Here is a 22294-nt window from a genome sequence, read left to right as displayed (position 1 = left end):
TTTGTATTTATTTTTTAAAGTGTTTGTTTGTTTGTTTGTTTGTTTTTCCATTTTGCTAAAGCAAAGAGAAACCAGGCTTTGGAAAGTTGAGTATAAACAAACCCACATCTGAAAGAAAAGTCTCTGTATTTGGTAAAAGGTAATGATGTTTTTTTATTAGTTCTAATGAAGGTGTTCTCAAAAAATTAGATGGCATGGTCCCTTACAAGAGAAAGTTATAAACTAGCTTTCTTCTGTTTTAAATAGTTATATGGTTATATCTGCTTTAGATAGAGCTAAGAAATATATCAGCACTTCAGACCACTGTTTCATATTATAAGTGAATAGTTGATTGAAAATCCTGTATCTAGCTTTCAAATAGTATGGAATCATAGCATTTTAAAATTAAAAGGAACCATCATCTAGTTCGACATTTTAGTCCCCAGCTTTTTTTATACTCTTAAATATTAAGGCTCTTTAGAGATGAAATGTTTGTTACCTTATGAAAAGTTTTTGCCTTGAAATCAAATTAAGGTATTTCTGGTAGTCATTCCAGTTGATGAAAAATCGTAAGGCTTTTTTTTTTTTAAATTTATTTTAAGAGAGAGGGAGAAAGTATACACCCACCGGCAGGAGGAGGAGCAGAGAGAAAGGGAGAGAGAGAGAGAATCCCAAGCAAGCTTATGCTGTTAGTGCAGAGCCTGAGGCACGACTTAAACTAACCAACCATGAGATCATGACCTGAGCTGAAATTAAGACGCTTAACGGACTTAGCTACCCAGGTGCCCCTTAAGGCATTTTTGTAATGTAACTTTTCTCTTGGTGGTGAACTGAAGAGATAATGATGATTATTATAAAATTTAACATTTACTGAACATTTTTATAAGCCAGATGTTGTTTTAAATGCTTTATCTATGTTAACTCTTTTAATCCTCAGAAGCACCCTATGAATAGATATTGTCATTGTATCCATTTTATAGATGAGGAACTTGAAGCACAGAGAGCTTATTTACTCAAGGTCATAGAACTAGCAAGAGACAGAATTTGAAACCACAGACTCTGGTTCTAGACACTATGTTCTTGAGCTATAAATTGAATGATACAGTATTTGGATTGGTTGAGGAATTCTCTTAAAATTTAAAAAAATATCTAAGGGTGCTGTTTTGTGTAGAATACAAGCTATGTCTGGGGTACCTGGGTGGCTCAGTCTGTTAAGCATCCAATTCGTGATCTCATCTCAGGTCTTGATCTCAGGGTCATGAGTTCAAGCCCTGTATTGGGCTTCACACTGGGCATGGAACCTACTTAAAAAAAAAAAAAAAAAAAAAAGAAAAAGAGCCAAGTCTATACACATATTCCTTTTATGGTAAAAAAAAAAAAAAAAAAAAAAAAAATTAAAGATTAAGTAATAGCAGTATGTAGAAAAGTGGTTTTCAAATTAGCAAATTGTCAGGAGAAAAATAGCTAATTAATCCAGGCCCAAGCTAAAGAACTTTTAGAGCCTTGGCAGGAGAGAACTTGCAAGCAACAAGCAAACTTGCAGGGAGAAATAAAGCTCTGATGAATGGAGTTCAGGTGTTAGAGCAATGTTCATTGCAACTTAGTTTTGTGGCACTTGTTCAATAAGAAAAATTATTATTCTCAGGATACTTAATAAACTACAGTTGTTAGCTAAATTGGGCCCCAAAGTTAGGCAAAAGGAACCATTATAAAGATATAAACAAAGTTTTGTTTGGGGGGGAAAGGGCTTAAAATGGAGCATATACGTTGTATCCATTAATAACTAAAAAGTAGAACCCTGTATATTTATGGTAAATAAAAATCAGATAAATAATATTGCATGACACAAAATATTCATGAAAAAAAAAAGCATGCACAACCTATTTTAACATCTCAAAAGCAATTTTCCCACAAGAAATGATGGCAAATGAAGGGGTTGAGAGTGAAGAAGCGATGATGAAAAGCTAAAGAGGATGGTGAAAGGATTTAGATTATTGAATAGACTTGGAGAATGGTTGATACAGAAGATCTAGTAGACTCAAAGTTTAGATGATAGTATAAGTGTTAATAATGCAAAGCACCACAAGTGCATTTTCCTTTCCACCTCACTTTATACTTCTCATTGTTTGCTCTTTTTCTTTGCTTTGAATAAGAGAAAAGAATTGAACTTTAATGTTTGATGCTATTAAAATATAAAATCACCTTGAAATAATTTACACTTGACCACAGAAGGAAATAGTGTTGACTATTTATGTTTCCAGAACGAGTGGACATGGATCCCGGAATAGTCAATTTGGTATATTTTCCAGTTCTGAAAAAATCAAGGACCCAAGGCCACTTAATGACAAAGCATTCATTCAGCAGTGTATTCGACAACTCTGTGAGGTATTTAATGTTCTCTTAAGTATTTTCCACTAGTTTTTCTATTATCAAATGTTTGACGTTTCATAAAAATTATTGTAGTTTCTTACAGAAAACGGATATGCATATAGCGTATCCATGAAATCTCTACAAGCTCCTTCTGTTAAAGACTTCCTAAAGATCTTCACTTTTCTTTATGGTTTCCTGTGCCCATCATATGAACTTCCTGACACAAAGTTTGAAGAAGAGGTTCCAAGAATCTTTAAAGATCTTGGGTTTGTATGTTATATTTCTTATTAGCCTAAAGAGATTGTTGGAACACAGAGAAGAATCAAACTCAATTGCTTTGTGAAGATTTTGAGTCAGAGAAATCATATCTTTTAAGTTGGTCACTGTGGGCAGCATATGTTAGGATAAATTTAAAAGGAGAGAAAAACCACTGTTTGGAGGTTATTCCTGGACTATTCAAGATGATAGATCATAAGGCCTTCCAACTACTGATGTGAAAAATAAATAGGATGGGCTGGGTTCAACAGATTCTATAGAAGCAAAAAAGACAGGATTGAAGCACTGGAGAAAGTGGGATGGGATGAAGTCAAGAAGGGCTGTGTAGAATAAACACAAAGAGGATGGATTTGAGGATGAGGAGTACACTCATTGGAATACATTGAATTTGAGGGAACAAACAATCTTTTACAAGTCCAATATACTGGTTGTAAATCAAGCTCTGCAGCTTTAGGGATATATGTACAAAGTAATCTGCAGAGAAGAAACCAAAAAATACACAAAATCATTTGAGAATAAGAAAACCAAAGACAGAATCTTGATAAATATGTTACTTCTAAACAAGTCAAGACTGTTGATATATATGTGGAATTTTTCTAATGTAACTTCGTGCTTAATTTAGCCCTTATTTTCACAAAATGAACATTGTTAGCTTATTTTTTTTCCCAATTTTTCATAGGTATCCTTTTGCATTATCCAAAAGCTCCATGTATACAGTGGGGGCCCCTCATACATGGCCGCACATTGTGGCAGCTTTGGTTTGGCTAATAGACTGCATCAAGGTATTTGATTTTTCATTTTAAAATGTATATGTAGAAAAGATTTTTTTTTCCCCTCAAGGTAGTGTTATTTCTCTTTCAGTCTTTCTTTTGCTAGTTATGTCACAGTCTGCATCAGTTTTAATTTTTCAAAGCACATTTGATTTTAAGTTCTTCAAACTGTTAATAAATTGCTTCCAGAGGTGAGAGGAAGTAAGTAACACATTGGCAAGAAGATCATTTTCACAAGGTTTTAAAGCTTTTTAAAAAAAGTTAGTAGGAAATTATTTCTTCCATTATATACATAATTCGCTTTTCTCTTTTTTTAACTGAAATCCATATTCACTGCAAAAAATTTTGGAAAATACAGAAAAGCATACACAGAAAGTAATGTACCCATAATCCCCACAACTCAGAGACAACAATTTAAAAATGTTGCTGGACTGTAGTTTTAAAGATGGATTTTTGCTGCACAATTTAATGTGGTTTTTTTTTTTAACTTTGGATATATACTGACAAATTCCCCTTCAGAAAACTTGCACCAGTTAAAAGCTCCTCAACAATGTGTGAGCATATGCATTTTCCCACTCTGTACACATCATTATTTTAAAATCTTTACCATTTGAGAGGTGAAAAAAAAAAGCTTGTTTAATATATATATTATTAAAGCAATTATGTTTTTGTATGGTTTGTCATTGATATTTTGTGTGTGTGCTTTTTTAGCCTATTTTATATTTCATTTTTTTGCTTCTGCTATTAATTTGAGACTTTATATATTAAATGCTTTATATGTTAGCTTATCAATATTTTTAATGAACACATGACAAGCAAAAACATCATCTTTTCGTATTTGCAATTTTTGTTTTCAACTTGAACATTTTTCACATTTATTACAACTGCCTGTCTTTTGCCATTTTTCTATTTTCTTACTGATTTGTAGGAGCACCATTTTGTACATCAAAAACAATCAAATTGGGGAAATTAACTCTCATGGATATGGTGCAATTATTTTTTTCCTTTTTTTTCTTTTGATTTATTTACTGTATTTTGACTGTTGAGAAATATAAAATTTTATCTAGTCTAATTCAGTCTCTTCTTTTATAGTTTCCGAGTTTCCTGTCCTTCTTAGTGCTTGGAATCCTTAAAACTAATACTGTCCCCCTGGCATTCTCTTGGCTATTGGCAATCCCTTAACAAAATACATGCAGGCACTACATGGATGGATTTTGACCCAGAAGACATCTCAGTACTTGCAGCACCACCATTGTCAAGATAGGAGTAGAAATCCAATACTATAGCCCATTAATACAACTCACATTTTACTGAACTTTATATATAACATTTGTGCATTCAGTTTGTCTCTTCTCAGTGATATCCATGGGCAGTGGATAGCTACCTCTCTGTTCCCACCACCAAATCCTTGTATTGTCAGAAGAACACTTTACCCTTGCTTGACTAAGCAACTTATGTCATTCTTATGTGATTGGGAGATAGCATTTCCACAGTGATGCAGGAGCTCATGGAGTACCTGTATTGGCTTCTGTTGGAGAGAGACCCTTTGAGATGCCTCCAAGTGTGTTATCTAGGTTGAAATCCCCTCCTTCCTATCTTGGTTTGCTTGAGGTGGTAGAATTGAACACTATAACAGTGTTAGAATCAATGAGAAATCATAGGCCTCTTGTTCTAATTATCTTTCCCAGTTAAGAATCCTAGAAATTTAGCCAGACTTAGGATGGCTCCTTTAGTCTCTGATTTGAAAAAAAAAAAAAAAAAATTCTACTTTTTTCTCTACTGTGTTTTTAATTTCATTGTATTGTAAATATCTTTATAAGATAGCTTGAAATTGAAAGAGTATAATGTCTCCCACATTGTTCTTTCTCAGGATTGCTCTGGGTATTTGTGGTCTTCTGTGCTTCTATATAAATTTTAGAATTATTTCTCTACCCCAGTAAAAAAAAAAAAAAAATGTCATCGGAATTTTGAAAGGGATTGCATTGGTCTGTAGATTATAGATGGCTTTGGGTTGTATGGACATTTTAACAATATTAATTTTTCCAGTCCATGAACACAGGATTATCTTTGCATTTATTTGTGTCTTCAATTTCTTTCATCAATGTCCTATAGTTTTCAACATAGAGATCTTTCACGTTGTTATTTAAATTCAGTCCTAATTATTTCATTGCTCTGATGGTATTGTCAATGGTGTAATTTTCTTTCTTTTTCAGATAATTTGCCATTAGTATTTGGAACTGCTACTGAGTTTTATATTTTAATACTATGTCCTGCAACACTACTGAATTCATTGATTAGGTCTAACAGTTCTTTATGGAGTCTTTAGGATTTTCTAGATATAAAATCATGTCATCTATAAATAGCCATAATTTTACTTATTCCTTTTCAATTCTAATGCCTTTTATTTCTTGTTTTATTTTCTTGGATAGAACTTCCAGTACTAAGTTGAATAGGCGTGGTTGAGAGTGGGCACCTTTGTCTTGTTTCTGACCTTAGAGGAAAAACTTTCAACCTTTTACCATTGAGTATGATGTTAGCTGTGGGCTTTTCATATATGCCCTTTATTATGTTGAGGTACAATTCTTCTATAACTAATTTGCTGAGTTTTTATCATGAACAGATGTTAAATTTTGTCAAATGCTGCCTCTCTGTTTGCTGAAATTATGATTTTTTCATTCATTCTATTAATGAGTTATATCACATTTATTGATTCATGCGTGTTGAACCATCCTTGCATGCTGCAGTAAATCATACTTGATGATGATGAGATCCTTTTAATGTACTGCCAAATTTGGTTCGTTAATGTTTTATGGAGAATTTTGCATCTATATTCAGCAGGGATATTGGCATGTTTTCTTATAGTGTCCTCATCTGTCTTTGGTATCAGGGTTATGCTGACCTTATAGAATAAGTTTGGGATTATTCCCTATCATTCGAAGGATTCTAAGGATTTGCATTAATTCTTTAAATGTTTGGTAAATTTCACCAGTGAATTCATCTGGACTTGGACTTTTCTTCACTGGGAGATTTTAGATTCCTGATTCAATCTAATAATTGATCTGTTTTCCTGTTCAGATATTCTCCTTCCTGATTCAGTCTTGGTAGGTTGTAAGATTCTGAGAATTTATCTGTCTTCTATGTTGTTAATTTTTTTGCCATACGTTGTTCACAGTGGCCTTTTATGATTCATTGTATTTCTGTGGTACCAGTATTAGTGTCTCCTCTTTTATTTATAATTTTGTTGGTTTAGGTATTCATCTCTTTTCTTTGGTTAGTCTAGCTTAAAGGTTTGTTTATTTTGTTTATCTTTTCAAAGAACCAACTCAGTATTAGTAATCTTTTCTATTGTTTTCTTGTTCTCAATTTTCTTTGTTTCTACTCTATTGATTCTTTTCTTCTAACTTTGAATTTATTTTGTTCTGCTCTTTCTACTTCCTTGAGGTGTATAAAGTTAGGTTCTTTATTTGCGATCTTTCTGTTTTCTTGATATATGCTTATACAGCTGTAAACTTCCCTCTAAAAATTGCTTTTGCTACATCCCATAAGTTTGGTATGCTGTGTTTCCATTTTCATTTGTCTCAAGATACTTTTTAATTTCCCCTTTAATTTCTTCTTTGATAGATTGGTTGTTCAGGAGAGTGACGTTTAACTTCCATGTATTCATGACTTTTCCAGTTTTCCTCCTGTTGTTGATTTCTAGTTTCATATTTAGAGAAGATACTTGGTATGATACTTGATCATACTAAGACTTGTTTTGTAACGTAACATATTCTCTCCTAGAAAATTTTCCTTGTACTCATGAGAAGAATGTATATTTTGCTATTGTTGGATAGAATGTTCTGTAAGTGTCTGTTGAGTCCCATTTGGTCTGTAGGGTTTTCAAACTGCTATTTATTTATTCTGTCTGGATTATCTCTCCATTGTTAAGAGTGTAGTATTAAAGTCTCCAACTATTGTGTTGCTGTTATTTCTCCTTTTAGTTCTGACAGAATTTGCTTTATATGTTTAGGTGCTCCAATGTTGTTTGCATAAATATTTACAAATGTTTTATCTTTTTTATAATGTTTATTTATTTATTTTGAGAGAGACAGAGAGGGAGTGCACCAGTTGGGGTGGGGGCAGAGAGGGAGGGAGGGAGAGAATCCCAAGCAGGTTCCACACTGTCAGCACAGAGCCTACCAGGGGCCAATGTTTTATCTCCTTAGTGAATTGACCTTTTTTCATTATATAATGACTTTCACTGTCTCTTACCATTTTTACTTTAAAGTCTATTTTGTCTGGTATATCTTTTTTCATCCCTTCACTCTCAGTCTGTGTCTTTAAAACTAAATTGAGTCTCTTGTAGGCAGCATATTTTTGAATCTTATTTTTTGTCCCTTCAGTCATTCTGTGTATTTTGGTTGGAAAGTTTAATCCATTTACATTTAAAGTAATTATTAGCGAAGGGTGCCTGGGTGGCTCACTCAGTTGAGAGTCCAACTTCGGCTCAGGTCATGATCTCATGGTTCGTGAGTTCAAGCCCCACACCAGGCTCTGTGCTGACAGCTCAGAGCCTAAAGCCTGCTTCAGATTCTGTGTCCCCTCTCTCTTTGACCCTCCCCTGCTCACACTATGTCTGTCTGTCTGTCTGTCTCTCTCTCTCTCTCTCTCTCCTCTATCAAAAATATTAAAAATGAAATAAAATAAAATAAACAAATATTAAAGTAATTATTGGTGGGTAAGGACCTATTGCCATTTTTTTAAATTGTTTTCTGACTGTTTTGTAGGTCTGTTGTTCTGCTTGGTCTTTATTCTACTATCTTCTTTTGCAGTTTGATGATCTTTGGTATCAGCGTGCTTTGACTTTATCATTTTTTATGTATCTACTTTGTGTTGTTTCCTTGTGGTTATCATAAGGCTTACATAAAACATCTTTAAAACTATAGCATTCTATTTTAAAGTGATAATTTCAATAACTTCATAAACTTTACACTTTCACTTCTCTTTTTACATTTTAGGTTATTGATTTTACAGTTTACATACTTTTTATATTGTGTTTCCAATAACAGATTATTTTAGTTATGGTTCTTTTTAACACATTTGTTTTTTAACTATTAAACTAGAGTTGTAAATTAATTACACAGTACCATATTAGAAAACCAGACTTTGTATGTTTATCATTACCAGTGAGTTTTACACTACCTTCATATGTTTTTACAATGTTGATTAGCATTTTGTTGCTTCCACTTGAAGAACTCCCTTTAGCATTTCTTGTAAGGCAGATCTTGTGGTGGTGAACTCCCTTAGCTTTTGTTTTGGAAAGCCTATATCTCTCCTTCATTTCTGAAGGACAGTTTTGCCAGATAATGAATTTGGGGTTAACCTTTTTTTTCCTTTCAATATATGTTTCAACATAGCCCAGTTTGGGTTCAACCTATTTGGGGTCTTTTGAACTTCATGGATCTGGATGTCCATTTCTCTTCCCAGGTTTGGAAAGTTTTCACCTCTTATTGCTTTAAATATATTTTTTGATGGGGCATCTGGGTGGCTCAGTTAGTTAAGCATCTGACTTTTGATTTCGTCTTTGCCTATGATCTCACAGTTCTTGAGTTCAAGCCCCACATTGGGCTCTGTGCTGACAGTGCAGAGCCTGCTTGAGATTCTCTCTCTTTCTCCCTCTGTCTCTCTGCCCCTCTCCCACTCACATTGTCTCCACCTCTCTGAAAATAAAGTTTAAAAAAATGTTTTTTAATAAAAATAAATATACTTTCTGTCCCTTTCTCTTTCTCTTCTCCTTTTGAGATTCCCATAATGCAGATACTGTATCATTTGATGATGACTCATAAGTCCCATAGTCTTTCTTCACTGTTTTTTCATTCTTTTTCCTTTCTGCTTCTCTTACTGGATAATTTCAAATGTCCTGTCTTCTAGCCCACTGATTCTTCTGCATGGTCAACTCTGATTTTGAAACTCTATTTAATTCTTTAGATAAGTTGTTTTTTTTTTTTTCAACTATCATTTGTTTAATTTTTTTTTATAGTTTTGTTTCTTTGTTGAATTTTTTGTTTTGTTCTTGAATGTTTTTCTTTTATTTATTTATTTATTTATTTATTTATTTATTTAATGTTTGTTTATCCTTGAGACAGAGCACGAGCAGAGTAGGGACAGAGAGAGAGAGAGAGAGAGGGAGACACAGAATCTGAAGTGGGCTCCAAGCTCTGAGCTGTCAGCACAGGGCCTCATGCAGGGCTTGAACTCACGGACTGTGAGATCATGACCTGAGCTGAAGTCGCATGCTGAACCGACTGAGCCACCCAGGCGCCCCACATGTTTTTCGTTTAAAAAAAAAAAAACTGGGGGCACCTGGGTGGCGCAGTCGGTTGAGCGTCCGACTTCAGCCAGGTCACGATCTCGCGGTCTGGGAGTTCGAGCCCCACGTCAGGCTCTGGGCTGATGGCTCAGAGCCTGGAGCCTGTTTCCGATTCTGTGTCTCCCTCTCTCTCTGCCCCTCCCCCGTTCATGCTCTGTCTCTCTCTGTCCCCAAAATAATAAATAAACATTGAAAAAAAAAATGTTTATTTATTTTGAGAGAGAGTGCAGGGGAGGGACAGAAAGAAGGAGAGAGAGAATCCCAATCAGGCTCCATGCTGTCAATGTAGAGCCCAACACGGAGTTCAAACCCATGAACCACAAGATCATGACCCAAGGCAAAACCAAGATTTGGACACTTAACTGACTGAGTCACCCAGGCGCCCCTCTTATATCATTTTTCTAATTTTGTTTAGTTGGCTCTGTGTTCTTATAGTTTACTAATCCACTTTGAGAGGATTATTCTGAATTAGTTCATAGATCTCCATTTCTTTAGGGTCAGTTATTGGAGTTTTATTCATTTCCTTTGGTAGTGCTATGTTTACCTTATTTTTCATGATCCTTGATTCCTTGTGATGATACTTGCACATTTGAGTAAGTGGTCTCTTCTTCCACACTTGAGAGGATCTCTTTGGCAGAGACAGTTCTTTACCAGTCAGCTCAGATTGGGTTTTTAGATGTGTCCTTATAAACGTGGGGTTTATATCAAGGTCTGTTTTTGGGAAAGATCACTGTCCATGCTGTGAAGATAGGGGAGAGAGGGAAGTGCTGCTGTCTGAGAACAGTTAGAGAGGACTGCTGGCTTGGTTCCCTGTCCAAATGAAGCTATAGGGTAGGCTCCACAATTTCCTGGTCAGGCTTCCTAGATAGTTGGGACCAGCTACTGTACTCAGCTGTAGGCAGTGCTAAAAATTAGCTTCCCTGCTTTGGTGGGGCAGGAGAATAGCCCCAAAGCCTCCATGGCTTGTTTGGGATCTGAAACCAATGGTATAAGTATGTGCTGAAATCCCTGGTCAGAAGAGGCTACCACTGATTTTTGTCTACATACAAGGAAGGCCATGAGCTATGCTCTCTCTTTAAGTGTCACTGTCAGGGCTGTAGGATGGGCCACACAGCCTCACATATCCTCTTATTAGGTTCCCTGGTCAGGTGGGCTGAAGAGTGTAAAGAGCACTGGACAAGACAGCAACTTAGATTCCATGCCTAGGAAGGGGCGGGGGGGGGGGGGGGGGGGGGGGCATATACATGCCCCAGGATTGGAAAGACTCTTGTTTGGGGATCAAACTAGGCAGGACTATGCTCTAAGTTCCCTGGCCTAACAGGCCACCATCCCAGCCCTGCAGATGGTAGGGCAACCAGTCAGATCCTCTACTCCAGTGCCACTGTAATCAGAGTTACAGGGTGAGCTAAATATACTCCTAGGTGCTCTGGTTAGGTTTTCTGGTTAGGTGGGACCAGAGGCTGTATTTGGCTTTGTGGGCTACTGAGATTTCCATGAGCTCTGGTTAGGAGGGTTGGAGGCTGTAGTCATCAGTGGGCAGGGCTGTGGAGTAGATTCCCTACCAGAGTAGAAGAAGGAGGCAGAACAGACCCCAAGACCAGCAGGATTCTTCTTGGGTAGCTAATCAGGCAAACCTTTGGCCAGACTAGGTTTGCTGGCTTGGCTCTGCAAATGAACAAAGCCCCAGCCAAGCTCTCTTCACATGCTCCTGAGCTAGGCAGTTATTATCTAGGTGCTCCAGCTAGGCTTTCAGGTTGGCCAGGGCCAGAAGCTACACTAGCAACGGGTGGGGTCGTGAATAAGTTCCCCTGCCTGAGCAGAGCAGAAAAACAGACCCCAAAGGCTCTTTGCGGTCTTCACTTAAGCCAACCCATGCCCCAAGTTTTCTGTCCAAATGAGGTCACCAGCTTTCTCTGTGGATGATCAGTTCTGCCTTCCAGGCTCTTAATTTTAAGTGTTTGTGAGCCAAACAGCTTTTCAGGTGTCCCAGGTAGGCTTTCTGGTCAGATGGGGCTAGGAGCTACAACCGAGCAGTGATTAACTCCCCTGCCTGGGCAGAGTCGTTTGTCCCTGTATAAGGGTCTTTTTGAACTTTGCAGAGTATCAACAATATACACGTGGACTTTTGACATGACAGCACTTTCTTTATCTACCCCAATGACAAGGTAGAAGATTCTGTTCTTAATCTTGGGCTCTGCTATACATGTCTTTCAGATTTAGTTAAATCTGATTGTCACTTGAGACCTTGTCAAAGGAAGAAGTAAAGGATGAGTTGATAGAGCTCACCTACATCCACCTTAGATATACAAAAAAGTGTTATGACTGCCTTTGGAATAGGAAAGTGTAGATACGGCAAGCAGCTCTGGGCTAAGAACAATATTCTCGCTCAGGAATCTGGTGTGTAAGTCCTAGGATAAGAAAAGTTAATGAAACATTTTTAGCAGAAACCACATTCTTTTACATTCCTAATGCATAGTCCTTTTCTTAGAAGCTTAGTGTGCATTATACTAGATACACATTTATATATTTATATTTTATAGCAAATTCACTTATGTTTTCTAGAGTATTTTTCATGTTTGGAAGGTTATATTTTTAAAACAACTTATAGGGGAACCTGGATGTCTCAGTTGGTTAAGCATCTGACTCTATTTTATAGCTCAGGTAATAATCTCAGGGTCGTGGTATCCAGCCCCACAATTGGCTGTGCACTGGGCGTGGAGCCTGCTTAAGATTCTCTCTCTCCCTTTGCCATTTCCCACTCGTTTGCTCGCTCTCTCTCTCTCTCTCTCTCTCTCTCAGAAAACAAAAAATATAAAAACATGTGTTCCAAAATGGAATTTCTTTGCCTTAAAAACTTTTAGCCATTTTCTTGTTAGCTTATCAATTATAAATATCTGAATATTTTGCTATAATGTATTCTCTATTTTTCATTTTCAAGCTTAAACAATTGTGTTCCTAAAGATTTTCTATTATAATCAATCTGAAGTTCATATTTATACATACCAAAGGAGTCTGTTGTTGATATGTAAGCACCAAACTTGAATTCATAATCTTTCTGGTTCACCTGTGGCAAGTTTTTTTTAGATTCTCAGAGTTGCATTAAAATGTGTATATATGCTTTCAATGGATTACTAGCAGCATAAAGATCAGCATATTTTATAGAACTAAATATGGAATCCATCCTTTTTTAATCCTAATGGATTTAGTTACTGAAATATCAAAAGGATTATATTTTAAGCCTCAATAAAATAACGTCTCAAGAGACTTTCATTCATGCAGTAATTTAAATCCTTCTAAAAATGACACTAAAACAAATTTGTCAAAACATGAAAACTATGTGTTTTTCTCCTAACCTTTATCAACTTAAATATGTTGCTTGTGTACTTATCAGTTACATACTGCCATGAAAGAAAGCTCACCATTATTTGATGATGGACAGCCTTGGGGAGAAGAAACTGAAGATGGAATTATGCATAATAAGGTACCACAAACATGAGAGTTATCTTGGTATTATTAACTGTGTCACTATTGAAATTAGTCTTTTGTATAAGTTGTCTTTTTGCTTCCTGAAAAACTTCTAAAACTGATTTTTTTTTTTTTTTATGTTAATAGAGGGATGCCTGGGTGGCTCAGTCAGTTAAGCATTCAACTTAGGCTTAGGTTATGATCTCATGGTTCATGAGTTTGAGCCCCACATTGGATCTCCACAGAACCCACTTTGGATCCTGTCTCCCTCTCCCTCTCTCTGCCCCTCAGTTTCTTATGTGTTCTCTCTCTCTCAAAAATAAACATTTATAAATAAATAAATAATAAGCAAACAAATATTAATAGATTTACTCTTGGAATCACATTGTAATTTCTTAAAACTAAGTAGGCATAGAAATTTCAAATGTTGGGGCTCTTGGGTGGCTGAGTTAGTAAAGCATCAGACTTCGGCTCAGGTCATGATCTCATGGTTCGTGAGTTCAAGCACTGCATCGGGGCTTCAGCACTGAGCCTGCTTCGGATCCGCTGTCTCCCTCTCTTTGCCTCTTCCCGGCTCATGCTCGAGTGCACACTCACTCTCTTTCTCTCTCTCTCTCTCTCTCTCTCTCTCTCTCTCTCTCTCAAAAATAAATATTAAAAAAAAAAAAAAAACAGGAAATTGAAATGTTAACTAAGTTAAAAATGCAATGAAATTAGAAGTAAATTGGGGCGCCTGGGTGGCTCAGTCGGTTAAGTGTCCGACTTCAGCTCAGGTCACGATCTCACAGTCCATGAGTTCGAGCCCCGCGTGGGACTCTGGGCTGATGGCTCAGAGCCTGGAGCCTGCTTCCAATTCTGTGTCTCCCTCTCTCTCTGCCTCTCCCCCGTTCATGCTCTGTCTCTCTCTGTCTCAAAAAATAAATAAACGTTAAAAAATAAATAAAAAAAATTAGAAGTAAATCATAACATTTTATGTATAGATGTAATATTTCTTTATGTTTTAGAATGAAGATATCAATACTGACAACATAAGTCTAATATAATTCTTTGCCAATACAAAGCATAATCTTTGAGTCTTAAAATATTACATTGTAGGTTTTTTGTTTTGTTTTGGCCTTTTAATAGTTAAGCATATTGCCACTTAGATCTGAGTTATCACTTCAAAAAGGGGTTGAGATAAAAGTAAACAGGTGGTCAAAATTGGTTCCCAAACCATACTTTATTGGAACTGAAACTATGTAACTAACCCCACCCTGTTTCCTAAAATAAGCAAATTTACGTGTGTAAATGGTGCAAATACCAACTCCAAGGAATAGTTTATAATATTGAAATTAAACATTAATGTGCCCTAGTACATGTAAAAGATCACCATGCAGGTCCCTAAGAAGAAAAACTATTTTCTGTTTCTAATCCTAACCTGCGCTCTTTGAGCATCTGACTTGAAAGTGGCAAGAACTTCAGTTTCATCTTTTATTTCTACCTGGGAGATAGTTCAAAGAGGTATCTGAGTTTTTTTGTTTTGGGGTTTTTTTTAAACAGAGAGTAACCCTACCTTTTACTGCTTCAGCAATGACCCCTGCTGGTGAAATAGTTAGAAAGCCTTTGATCCTACTTGAGAGAATTTTCCTCCCATGTTGCAATATGTGCACTGGACTAGATTTAGTTGTACCTCAGTTTTCAAGCCAAATATAATTACAGCATTTATTAAATATTAATTTTTTTATATTTATCCTAAAGGTTAAACCAGTAAAAAGCATTTTCACTCTTTTAGCTATTATTTCAGATGAAAATATACAAAGCAGCACTTGGAAATTATAAAGTGCTATTTTTTTTTTCAATTTTTTTTTTTTTTCAACGTTTATTTATTTTTGGGACAGAGAGAGACAGAGCATGAACAGGGGAGGGGCAGAGAGAGAGGGAGACACAGAATCGGAAACAGGCTCCAGGCTCTGAGCCATCAGCCCAGAGCCTGACGCGGGGCTCGAACTCACGGACCGCGAGATCATGACCTGGCTGAAGTCGGACGCTTAACCGACTGCGCCACCCAGGCGCCCCAATGCTATTTTTTAATTAAAGAGGGTTATCAAAATATCCAGTTTCACCAGATTCTTTGCCTCAGCTTTGTAGATCCAGAAACTCAGTTTGTTACTGGCAGAGCATTTGACTGCAGAAATTCAATTTGTTTTTTTAATCTGCAAAATCAAAATTGACCAAGCTTGAAGAAACTGATTCATTGTCACCAAATTCATAAGAGACTGATCTGAAAGAGAATGAAAATGTATTAATTTATCATTAGTGGTATACCTTTCCAGTTAGAAGAATGCTATTCAGGGTATCCTTTCCATATCAACCAAATAATATGAAGGTTGCTTAATTAGAGAATCCGCGCAAAGGGAATTGGTTTGTCCTGAGGGATATTTCTTTCATCTAGGCTTTGGAAAATTCTGATCAGCCATCCTCACCTCCTAACAAAGTATGCATCTTCAAAGTGACCAAAGCACCACATAACTACAAACTGTAGTGTTACTTTCTTTTGGATAAATATTAAGGATTCTAGTACTCTACTGTTTAGATCTCTACTAAACATGCCACTTTTGAGACTGAAGTAACAATGTATTTATAGCCTTCATTCTGATTTTCACAGCTAGACATTGTCAGTTTGATTGTACCTAGGTGATCATCAATTCATTTACCTTTTTCATAAGGTTCATTCACAGGGATGATCTATCCCTAAAGGTAAATGTGCATTTTATGTTGAATTTGTTTATTTTTTTTAATGTTTATTTTTTTTTGAGAGAGAGAGAGACAGAGCAAGAAGGGGGGGAGGGGCAGAGAGAGAGGGAGGCACAGAATCCAAAGCAGACTCCATTCCAGGCTCTGAGCTGTCAGCACAGAACCTGATGTGGACCTCTAACCCACAAACCATGAGATCATGACCTGAGCCGAACTCGGAGACTTATCCAACTGAGTCACCCAGGCACCCCTGAATTACGTTTATTAATAAGCTTCCTTATTTGACCTCAAAATTCTGAAGGTGTGGTTTCTTTACTAAAAATCACCATTATCCAAATTTAAGTGTTCTTTTCATTCTCATTCACATTAGAAACAGCAGACTAAGCAAGTCTGTGTAACATAATTATATATCCTAGGTTTGTGTCTCATTTATAGGAGTTCATATAACTACTTAGTAGTCTTGACCTTTCTTTTTTTAATTCAAATTTAAATTCCCACTTAGAAAAATGGAACACACTAAATAGAGAATAATGGCTTTTTCTAAAATCTGCTTAACCCAATCAGTTGTTTTTGGACTACACCATAAAATGCTATGAGAGTTTCATGACTGGTGCTGACAGCTTTGAAGAAATGAACACAGAGTTGCAGTCAAAGCTGAGTAAGTGTTCTCATTCCTAGTGTGCATGCTTTTAGTCATGTATTAAACTCTATTCATGGAGCTATAACTTATTTAACCACACCCAGTGTTTAGATGAGCTATTCTAAATTTGTTTGGATGCCTACTGATTTTTGTCTTCATTGTTTCTTTGATGGAGAAAAGTTAGTTAAGCTGAAAGAATGCTGATGTTAGAGTCAGACCTGAGGCAAAACCCCTTCCTGCCTATGTGACCTTAACAAATTAATTAACCTCTCTAACAAAGTTTTGCAAGATTAGGTAGCTGTGTACATAAAGTATCAAACACACTACCAGGAACACAGAAGATAATCACCAAATGTTATTCCTGTGATATCCCTATAATATTCTTGCTTTACTGTTTGAGTAATTAAAATTAATGGGCCATTATATTTCCAAACAAAAAAATTCTTTATTTTTCCACTCAGTGATACTCTAGTGACATTCAGTATATACTAGCTAACTCTAAAATGTTCCAGAGGTATTCTTTTACATTTCTTTCCTTTTATTGACATAGTCTTGTATATAAAATAGTAGAACTGTGGGTAAAATAGATAAATTTAATGGAATCAGTGGAATCCAATGGAATCAATCCAAACAGGAGAATATCACCTTCCCACTACTGGCAGAAAAGTTGAAAGCATTTCCCTTATGTTGCCATGGGATGTATCTTGCTGAAGTAACAGGACAACTTCAACTTGTCCAACATAAGAAAGGGACCAAGGTAAATGATGTTTCATTTTAAAAGAGGAAAATTCACAGTGATCTAATATAAAAAGCATCTAGTGAAGCTTTTGGTTTTTTTTTTATAATTAGTTAAGCCAATTAATAGTATTCATTTATTCAAACAGTAATTTATTATATGCCTACATTGGGCAAGCCACCATTTAGGCACTGAGAATACAGTCATGAATAAGAGATAGAAAATCCCTGCTCTATGAGGCTACCTCTAACAGAGATGATAATCAAATAACTGTAAACCAAAGGGTGGCAAGTACTATGAAGAAAAATAAAGCAAGGTAAGGGAATAGACAGTGTAGTAAAGGGAAAGGTTTGCTATTTTAGAGGGTAGTATATCCTTCACTGGTAGTATTTTGACCAGTCTAGAAGGAAGTGAGGGAGAAACCAGTGGTGAAAACCTGGGGGAAAATGTTTCTAGACAGAATTGAGATCTCACTAAGTTTTGGGGTTTTCTCTCCAGAGGATTTATTTAATGTAGATGCTTCCAAGCTGGAATCATTAGCAGCAAAAAACAAAGCATTGAATGAACAGATTGCAAGATTGGAACAAGAAAGAGAAAAAGAACCGGTTAGTAAACATGCTTATTATCAGTAGGCTCATATACTTAGCTCTTTTGGATTTTTGGATTTCCTTAGAGAACGCCAGCTATTTCTTTCCCTAAGATATAAATAAATAGCAAAATAAGCTTCTTAAAAGTTAATTTTTTTTTTACATTGGACAGAACTCCCATGAAAACATGTTTGGTGTCTCTAGAGCTTTGTTTTCCCTTGTGATTGATCAGTCTTGCGCTAATGGTGTTCACAATATGATGAAAGAATCTAACCTACTTACATAAGACCAAAAAGATCTTTTGAACAAGATCCCCATGTTACACACCTCTAGGGAACACTATTTACAAGAAGCCCTGAGTTATGTAGTTAATGAAAAGGGAATGGTGTTAAGTGGGTTTATATAATATATTCTTAGGATTTTCTAAAAGCTAAATGATAATATCCAGATATCTAATTTTATTTTGTGTATTATATTATTGAATTATCTAGACTGTTCTGTAAAATATCAGATTTTAAATGTTTTCGCTCCTTCATCCTGGCTCTTGACTTTTTGTATCCCAAACTGACTTCCTGAAAAGTACATCTTAATTAGGTAGTAATGCCAAAGTTTCCTTTTAGTTCTTTTGACTTCCTCTAAAAGTGAAAGGAAAATGTAATATACTTTTCTCTAAGATGAATTTAAATAATATTGTGTCACTTTTAAGTAAAGTATGGAATGGTTATCAATAAGAATAATATGTTCTTTTCTTTTAAAGAATCGTCTAGAGTCATTGAGAAAACTGAAAACTTCCTTACAAGCAGATGTTCAAAAATATCAGGCATACATGAGCAATTTGGAGTCTCATTCAGCCATTCTTGACCAGAAATTGAATGGTCTTGATGAAGAAATTTCTAGAGTAGGTAAGTACAACCAATGAATGCTAAAAGAAGACATTCAGGGACGCCTGTGTGGCGCAGTCGGTTAAGCGTCTGACTTCAGCCGGGTCACGATCTCGCGGTCGGTGAGTTCGAGCCCCGCGTCAGGCTCTGGGCTGATGGCTCAGAAGACATTCAGACTAGAATGTGGACTTCCTGGGGTTTATCACATGCAGAGAGAGCTTTGTCATCCATATCATTTTTCCTTTAATGGTGAGTGGCTATAGCAGGCTACCAAGTTTTCCGTGCCTTCTACATGTATTAGTTTTCTGAGGCTGCTATTAAAAAAAAAAAAAAAAAAAAAAAAACACACAAATTTGGTGGACTAGAACAATAGAAATTTTTTGGCTCACAGTTCTAAAGGCTAGAAGTCCAAAATTTAGCATGGCTAAGCTTCCTCCAAGGACTCTGAGGGAGAATTCATTCCTCATCTCTTCCAGCTTCTGTTGTTCTTGGCATTCCTGAACTTTTGGCCATGTCACTCCAGTCTCTTCTTCATCCTCACATTGCCTCTTCTGTGTATCTGTCTCTCCTCTTCTCTTTATGTTAATTTCTCTCAGCCTCTATCTTTTAAGGACATTTGTGATGGCATTTAGGACCCACTAGATAATCCAGGGTAATCTCATCTCAAAATACTTAATGTAATTATACCTGCAAAGCCCCTTTTCCAAATAAGGAAATGTTTATAAATTCCAGGGATTTGGACTACATAACTTTGGGTGGCCATTAATTAGTCAACCTACTATACCTTCTAACGTGTTTTCAGGTGTCTGATTTTTTTGAAGCAAAGAGGGACCTAACTTAAGAACATATACGACCTGATATAAATATTTATTCTATTCCACCTTGTAATTAGTAAACCAGATTCTTTAATCTTTGCTGGCTTCAGTCTACTACAATTATCTTATGATCCATCACTGCCTCCTAAGCTACTTGGCAGCTTAAGCTGATTGGAAAGTAAGATGAAAAGATGGAACTACTATAATTCTCTGTAAGGAAAAGCCCAACTAAAGAACGTTTGTTTATATCCTTGTGTGTTCCTAACTTTGTTTTCATAAGCACATATCAGTCATAAAACTCTAATAATACTGTGACACATGAATTAATTGATAGTTCTGTAGTGCCAGAAGGAGAGCAAAGAAAGGTATCCATAAAAGTCAGAGCCATTGGATGGCACTTTACCAAATGAATAACTCTGTGGACCTACTATGCTATTTTTTCCAGGTGTTTGCCTGCTTCAGTTTTATTCTTGTAGGATTTTACAGGCTGTGTCTTTCCCACATAGGATTTGTGTAGATAGTCCTTAGGATATTTGATTTATTTCTTAGTCTATGGAATATTGACCACCTGTCAAGTCAAGGATAATATTTGTCTGGGGTATTTGTTTAATCAGTTTATTTTTTTCCAAACTCTAATTACATATATTAGATTTACTCTAAACCAACTCTAAATAATTTACACTTGGTCCCTAATGTTTGTTCTCCGTGATGACAAGAAGCCATAGACTAATTTTTTATTACAGCAATATTTGTAATTAAATCAATAATTTATAATATTAATACTCTGTCTTCCTCATTGGTATTTAATTAAGACAATTTTCATACTTTCTACTTGTGTGAATTTTTTTCCAATAATTACAAGCTGAAGAGGTGAGAGAGATACTTCAGCAATCATTTACCATTCCAGATTGACTTAGTTTGAGATAATTTGATAATCTAAAATGTTTTTGTTCTGAGTATTTTAACTTTATTGATTATTTAAAGTCATTTGTGGCCAAGAATGAAAGAGACCTATTTAAACTGTATGGATAATGTACATTGTGGATTTTTTGTGCGGATTCCTGTGATAAATATAAAAAATTTTACTTAAACCAACTATTAATTTATTTTGAGCTCAGATTGGACCTTTCCAAGTATAGTGCTACAACTGAGTTATAACAAAGCCAAGATCTTGATCCTGTCAGCCTTTGGGGTGATTCTCATGGCCCCTTTGGTCATGAACTTCCTCATCCACCTATCCCAGACTGCTTAAAAGTGTTATCATATTCTGGGGCGCCTGGGTGGCACAGTCGGTTAAACGTCTGACTTCAGCCAGGTCACGATCTCAAGGTCCGTGAGTTCGAGCCCCGCGTCGGGCTCTGGGCTGATGGCTCAGAGCCTGGAGCCTGTTTCCGATTCTGTGTCTCCCTCTCTCTCTGCCCCTCCCCCGTTCATGCTCTGTCTCTCTCTGTCCCAAAAATAAATAAAAACGTTGAAAAAAAAAATTAAAAAAAAAAAAAAGTATTATCATATTCTTTATAAGCTATGAATAACAAAAGGTTAGAAAACACTATTCTGTATAACCCCAAATATTTTAAGTTTGAAAACTTCTTTCTCTTTGCATGATCATTTCCTGTTTGTAAGTACCATTTTGTCTTAGTACAATATAGTCATTTTTTTGTTACAAATTTTGGCAAATAGACAAAGCAAGAACTTAACCATTATAGTTACTTAATATCTGATAAAACTGAAAATGTCAGTGAAACAAGATGTATTTAAATACAATTTTTTTTTTTTGTTTGTGAAAAACTTGTGGGTTTTCTGACTTACTGAAGAGAATCATACTGGAGTATTAAAAGCATTTGAATTGAATACCAGCAGACTATCCCTCTTAAGTGTAGTAATTCTCAATCCTAATCATTATGTGTGGGGCCATATTTTTTTCATATAGCACTTTCTGAAAATCATAGCAAGCCAATAGGAAAATATGTTCCTAACATAAAACTTTAATTGTACCATCTTTCAGGAATGTTATTAACAAAGTGAGATCAAATAGAATTATCCCCCCCCCAAAAAAGAAGAGAAAATATATATATACATAACTTGGAAATTTAGAAATCTTAATCAACTCTATTAAATAATGGCATCAATTTCTTTGTATGAATTGAAAGAACTTAACAATTTTTTTTTCAATGCAGAACTAGAATATGAGACAATGAAACAGGAGAATACTCGCCTACAGAATATTGTTGATAACCAGAAGTACTCAGTTGCAGACATTGAGAGAATAAATCATGAAAGGAATGAACTGCAGCAGACTATTAATAAATTAACCAAAGACCTGGAGGCTGAGCAACAGCAATTGTGGAATGAAGAGCTAAAATATGCCAGAGGCAAAGAGGCGGTATGTCCTACCATTTTCAGAGTGGCAACTCAGAGCTGACAGTTTGTAAAGACCTATCCCTGTTAAGAAAAACTGAGTGGGTAGAATAGATTGGCTAAAAAGGTAAAACTTTTTGCATTGACATTTTACTAAAATCCACTCCTTTTATGTCAAATCAGTAACACCCCAATTTCTTTCAGTCAGATTTAAGTTAACTATGTTTTTTAACAGTGAACCAAGAAATAAAAAAGTCTCTAAAGCCATGAAAATTATTTTCATAAACCTTGTGCCTTTCATTCAATGTGAGTCCATTCTTCCTTTACTTATTTAC

At 35.8% G+C, this 22294-nt stretch overlaps 1 protein-coding gene across 1 annotated transcript in view; it reads left to right on the top strand.

Annotated features, from left to right (window-relative positions):
* Positions 1–22294, top strand: part of NDC80 (NDC80 kinetochore complex component) — a 61694-nt gene that overhangs the window by 3149 nt on the left and 36251 nt on the right. Inside the window, exons 3-11 of the mRNA XM_043558407.1 lie at positions 62–139; positions 2241–2364; positions 2443–2615; positions 3305–3407; positions 13136–13225; positions 16507–16600; positions 17817–17923; positions 18663–18807; positions 21779–21984. Of these exons, the coding sequence (XP_043414342.1) occupies positions 62–139; positions 2241–2364; positions 2443–2615; positions 3305–3407; positions 13136–13225; positions 16507–16600; positions 17817–17923; positions 18663–18807; positions 21779–21984 (1120 nt within the window). The remainder of the gene's footprint in view (positions 1–61; positions 140–2240; positions 2365–2442; positions 2616–3304; positions 3408–13135; positions 13226–16506; positions 16601–17816; positions 17924–18662; positions 18808–21778; positions 21985–22294) is intronic.

The sequence above is a fragment of the Prionailurus bengalensis genome, chromosome D3 (genome assembly GCF_016509475.1).
Source record: "Prionailurus bengalensis isolate Pbe53 chromosome D3, Fcat_Pben_1.1_paternal_pri, whole genome shotgun sequence".
Lineage (NCBI taxonomy): Eukaryota > Metazoa > Chordata > Mammalia > Carnivora > Felidae > Prionailurus > Prionailurus bengalensis.
The sequence above is the reverse complement of the archived record's forward strand: the minus strand, read 5'-3'. Positions and strand labels throughout refer to the sequence as shown.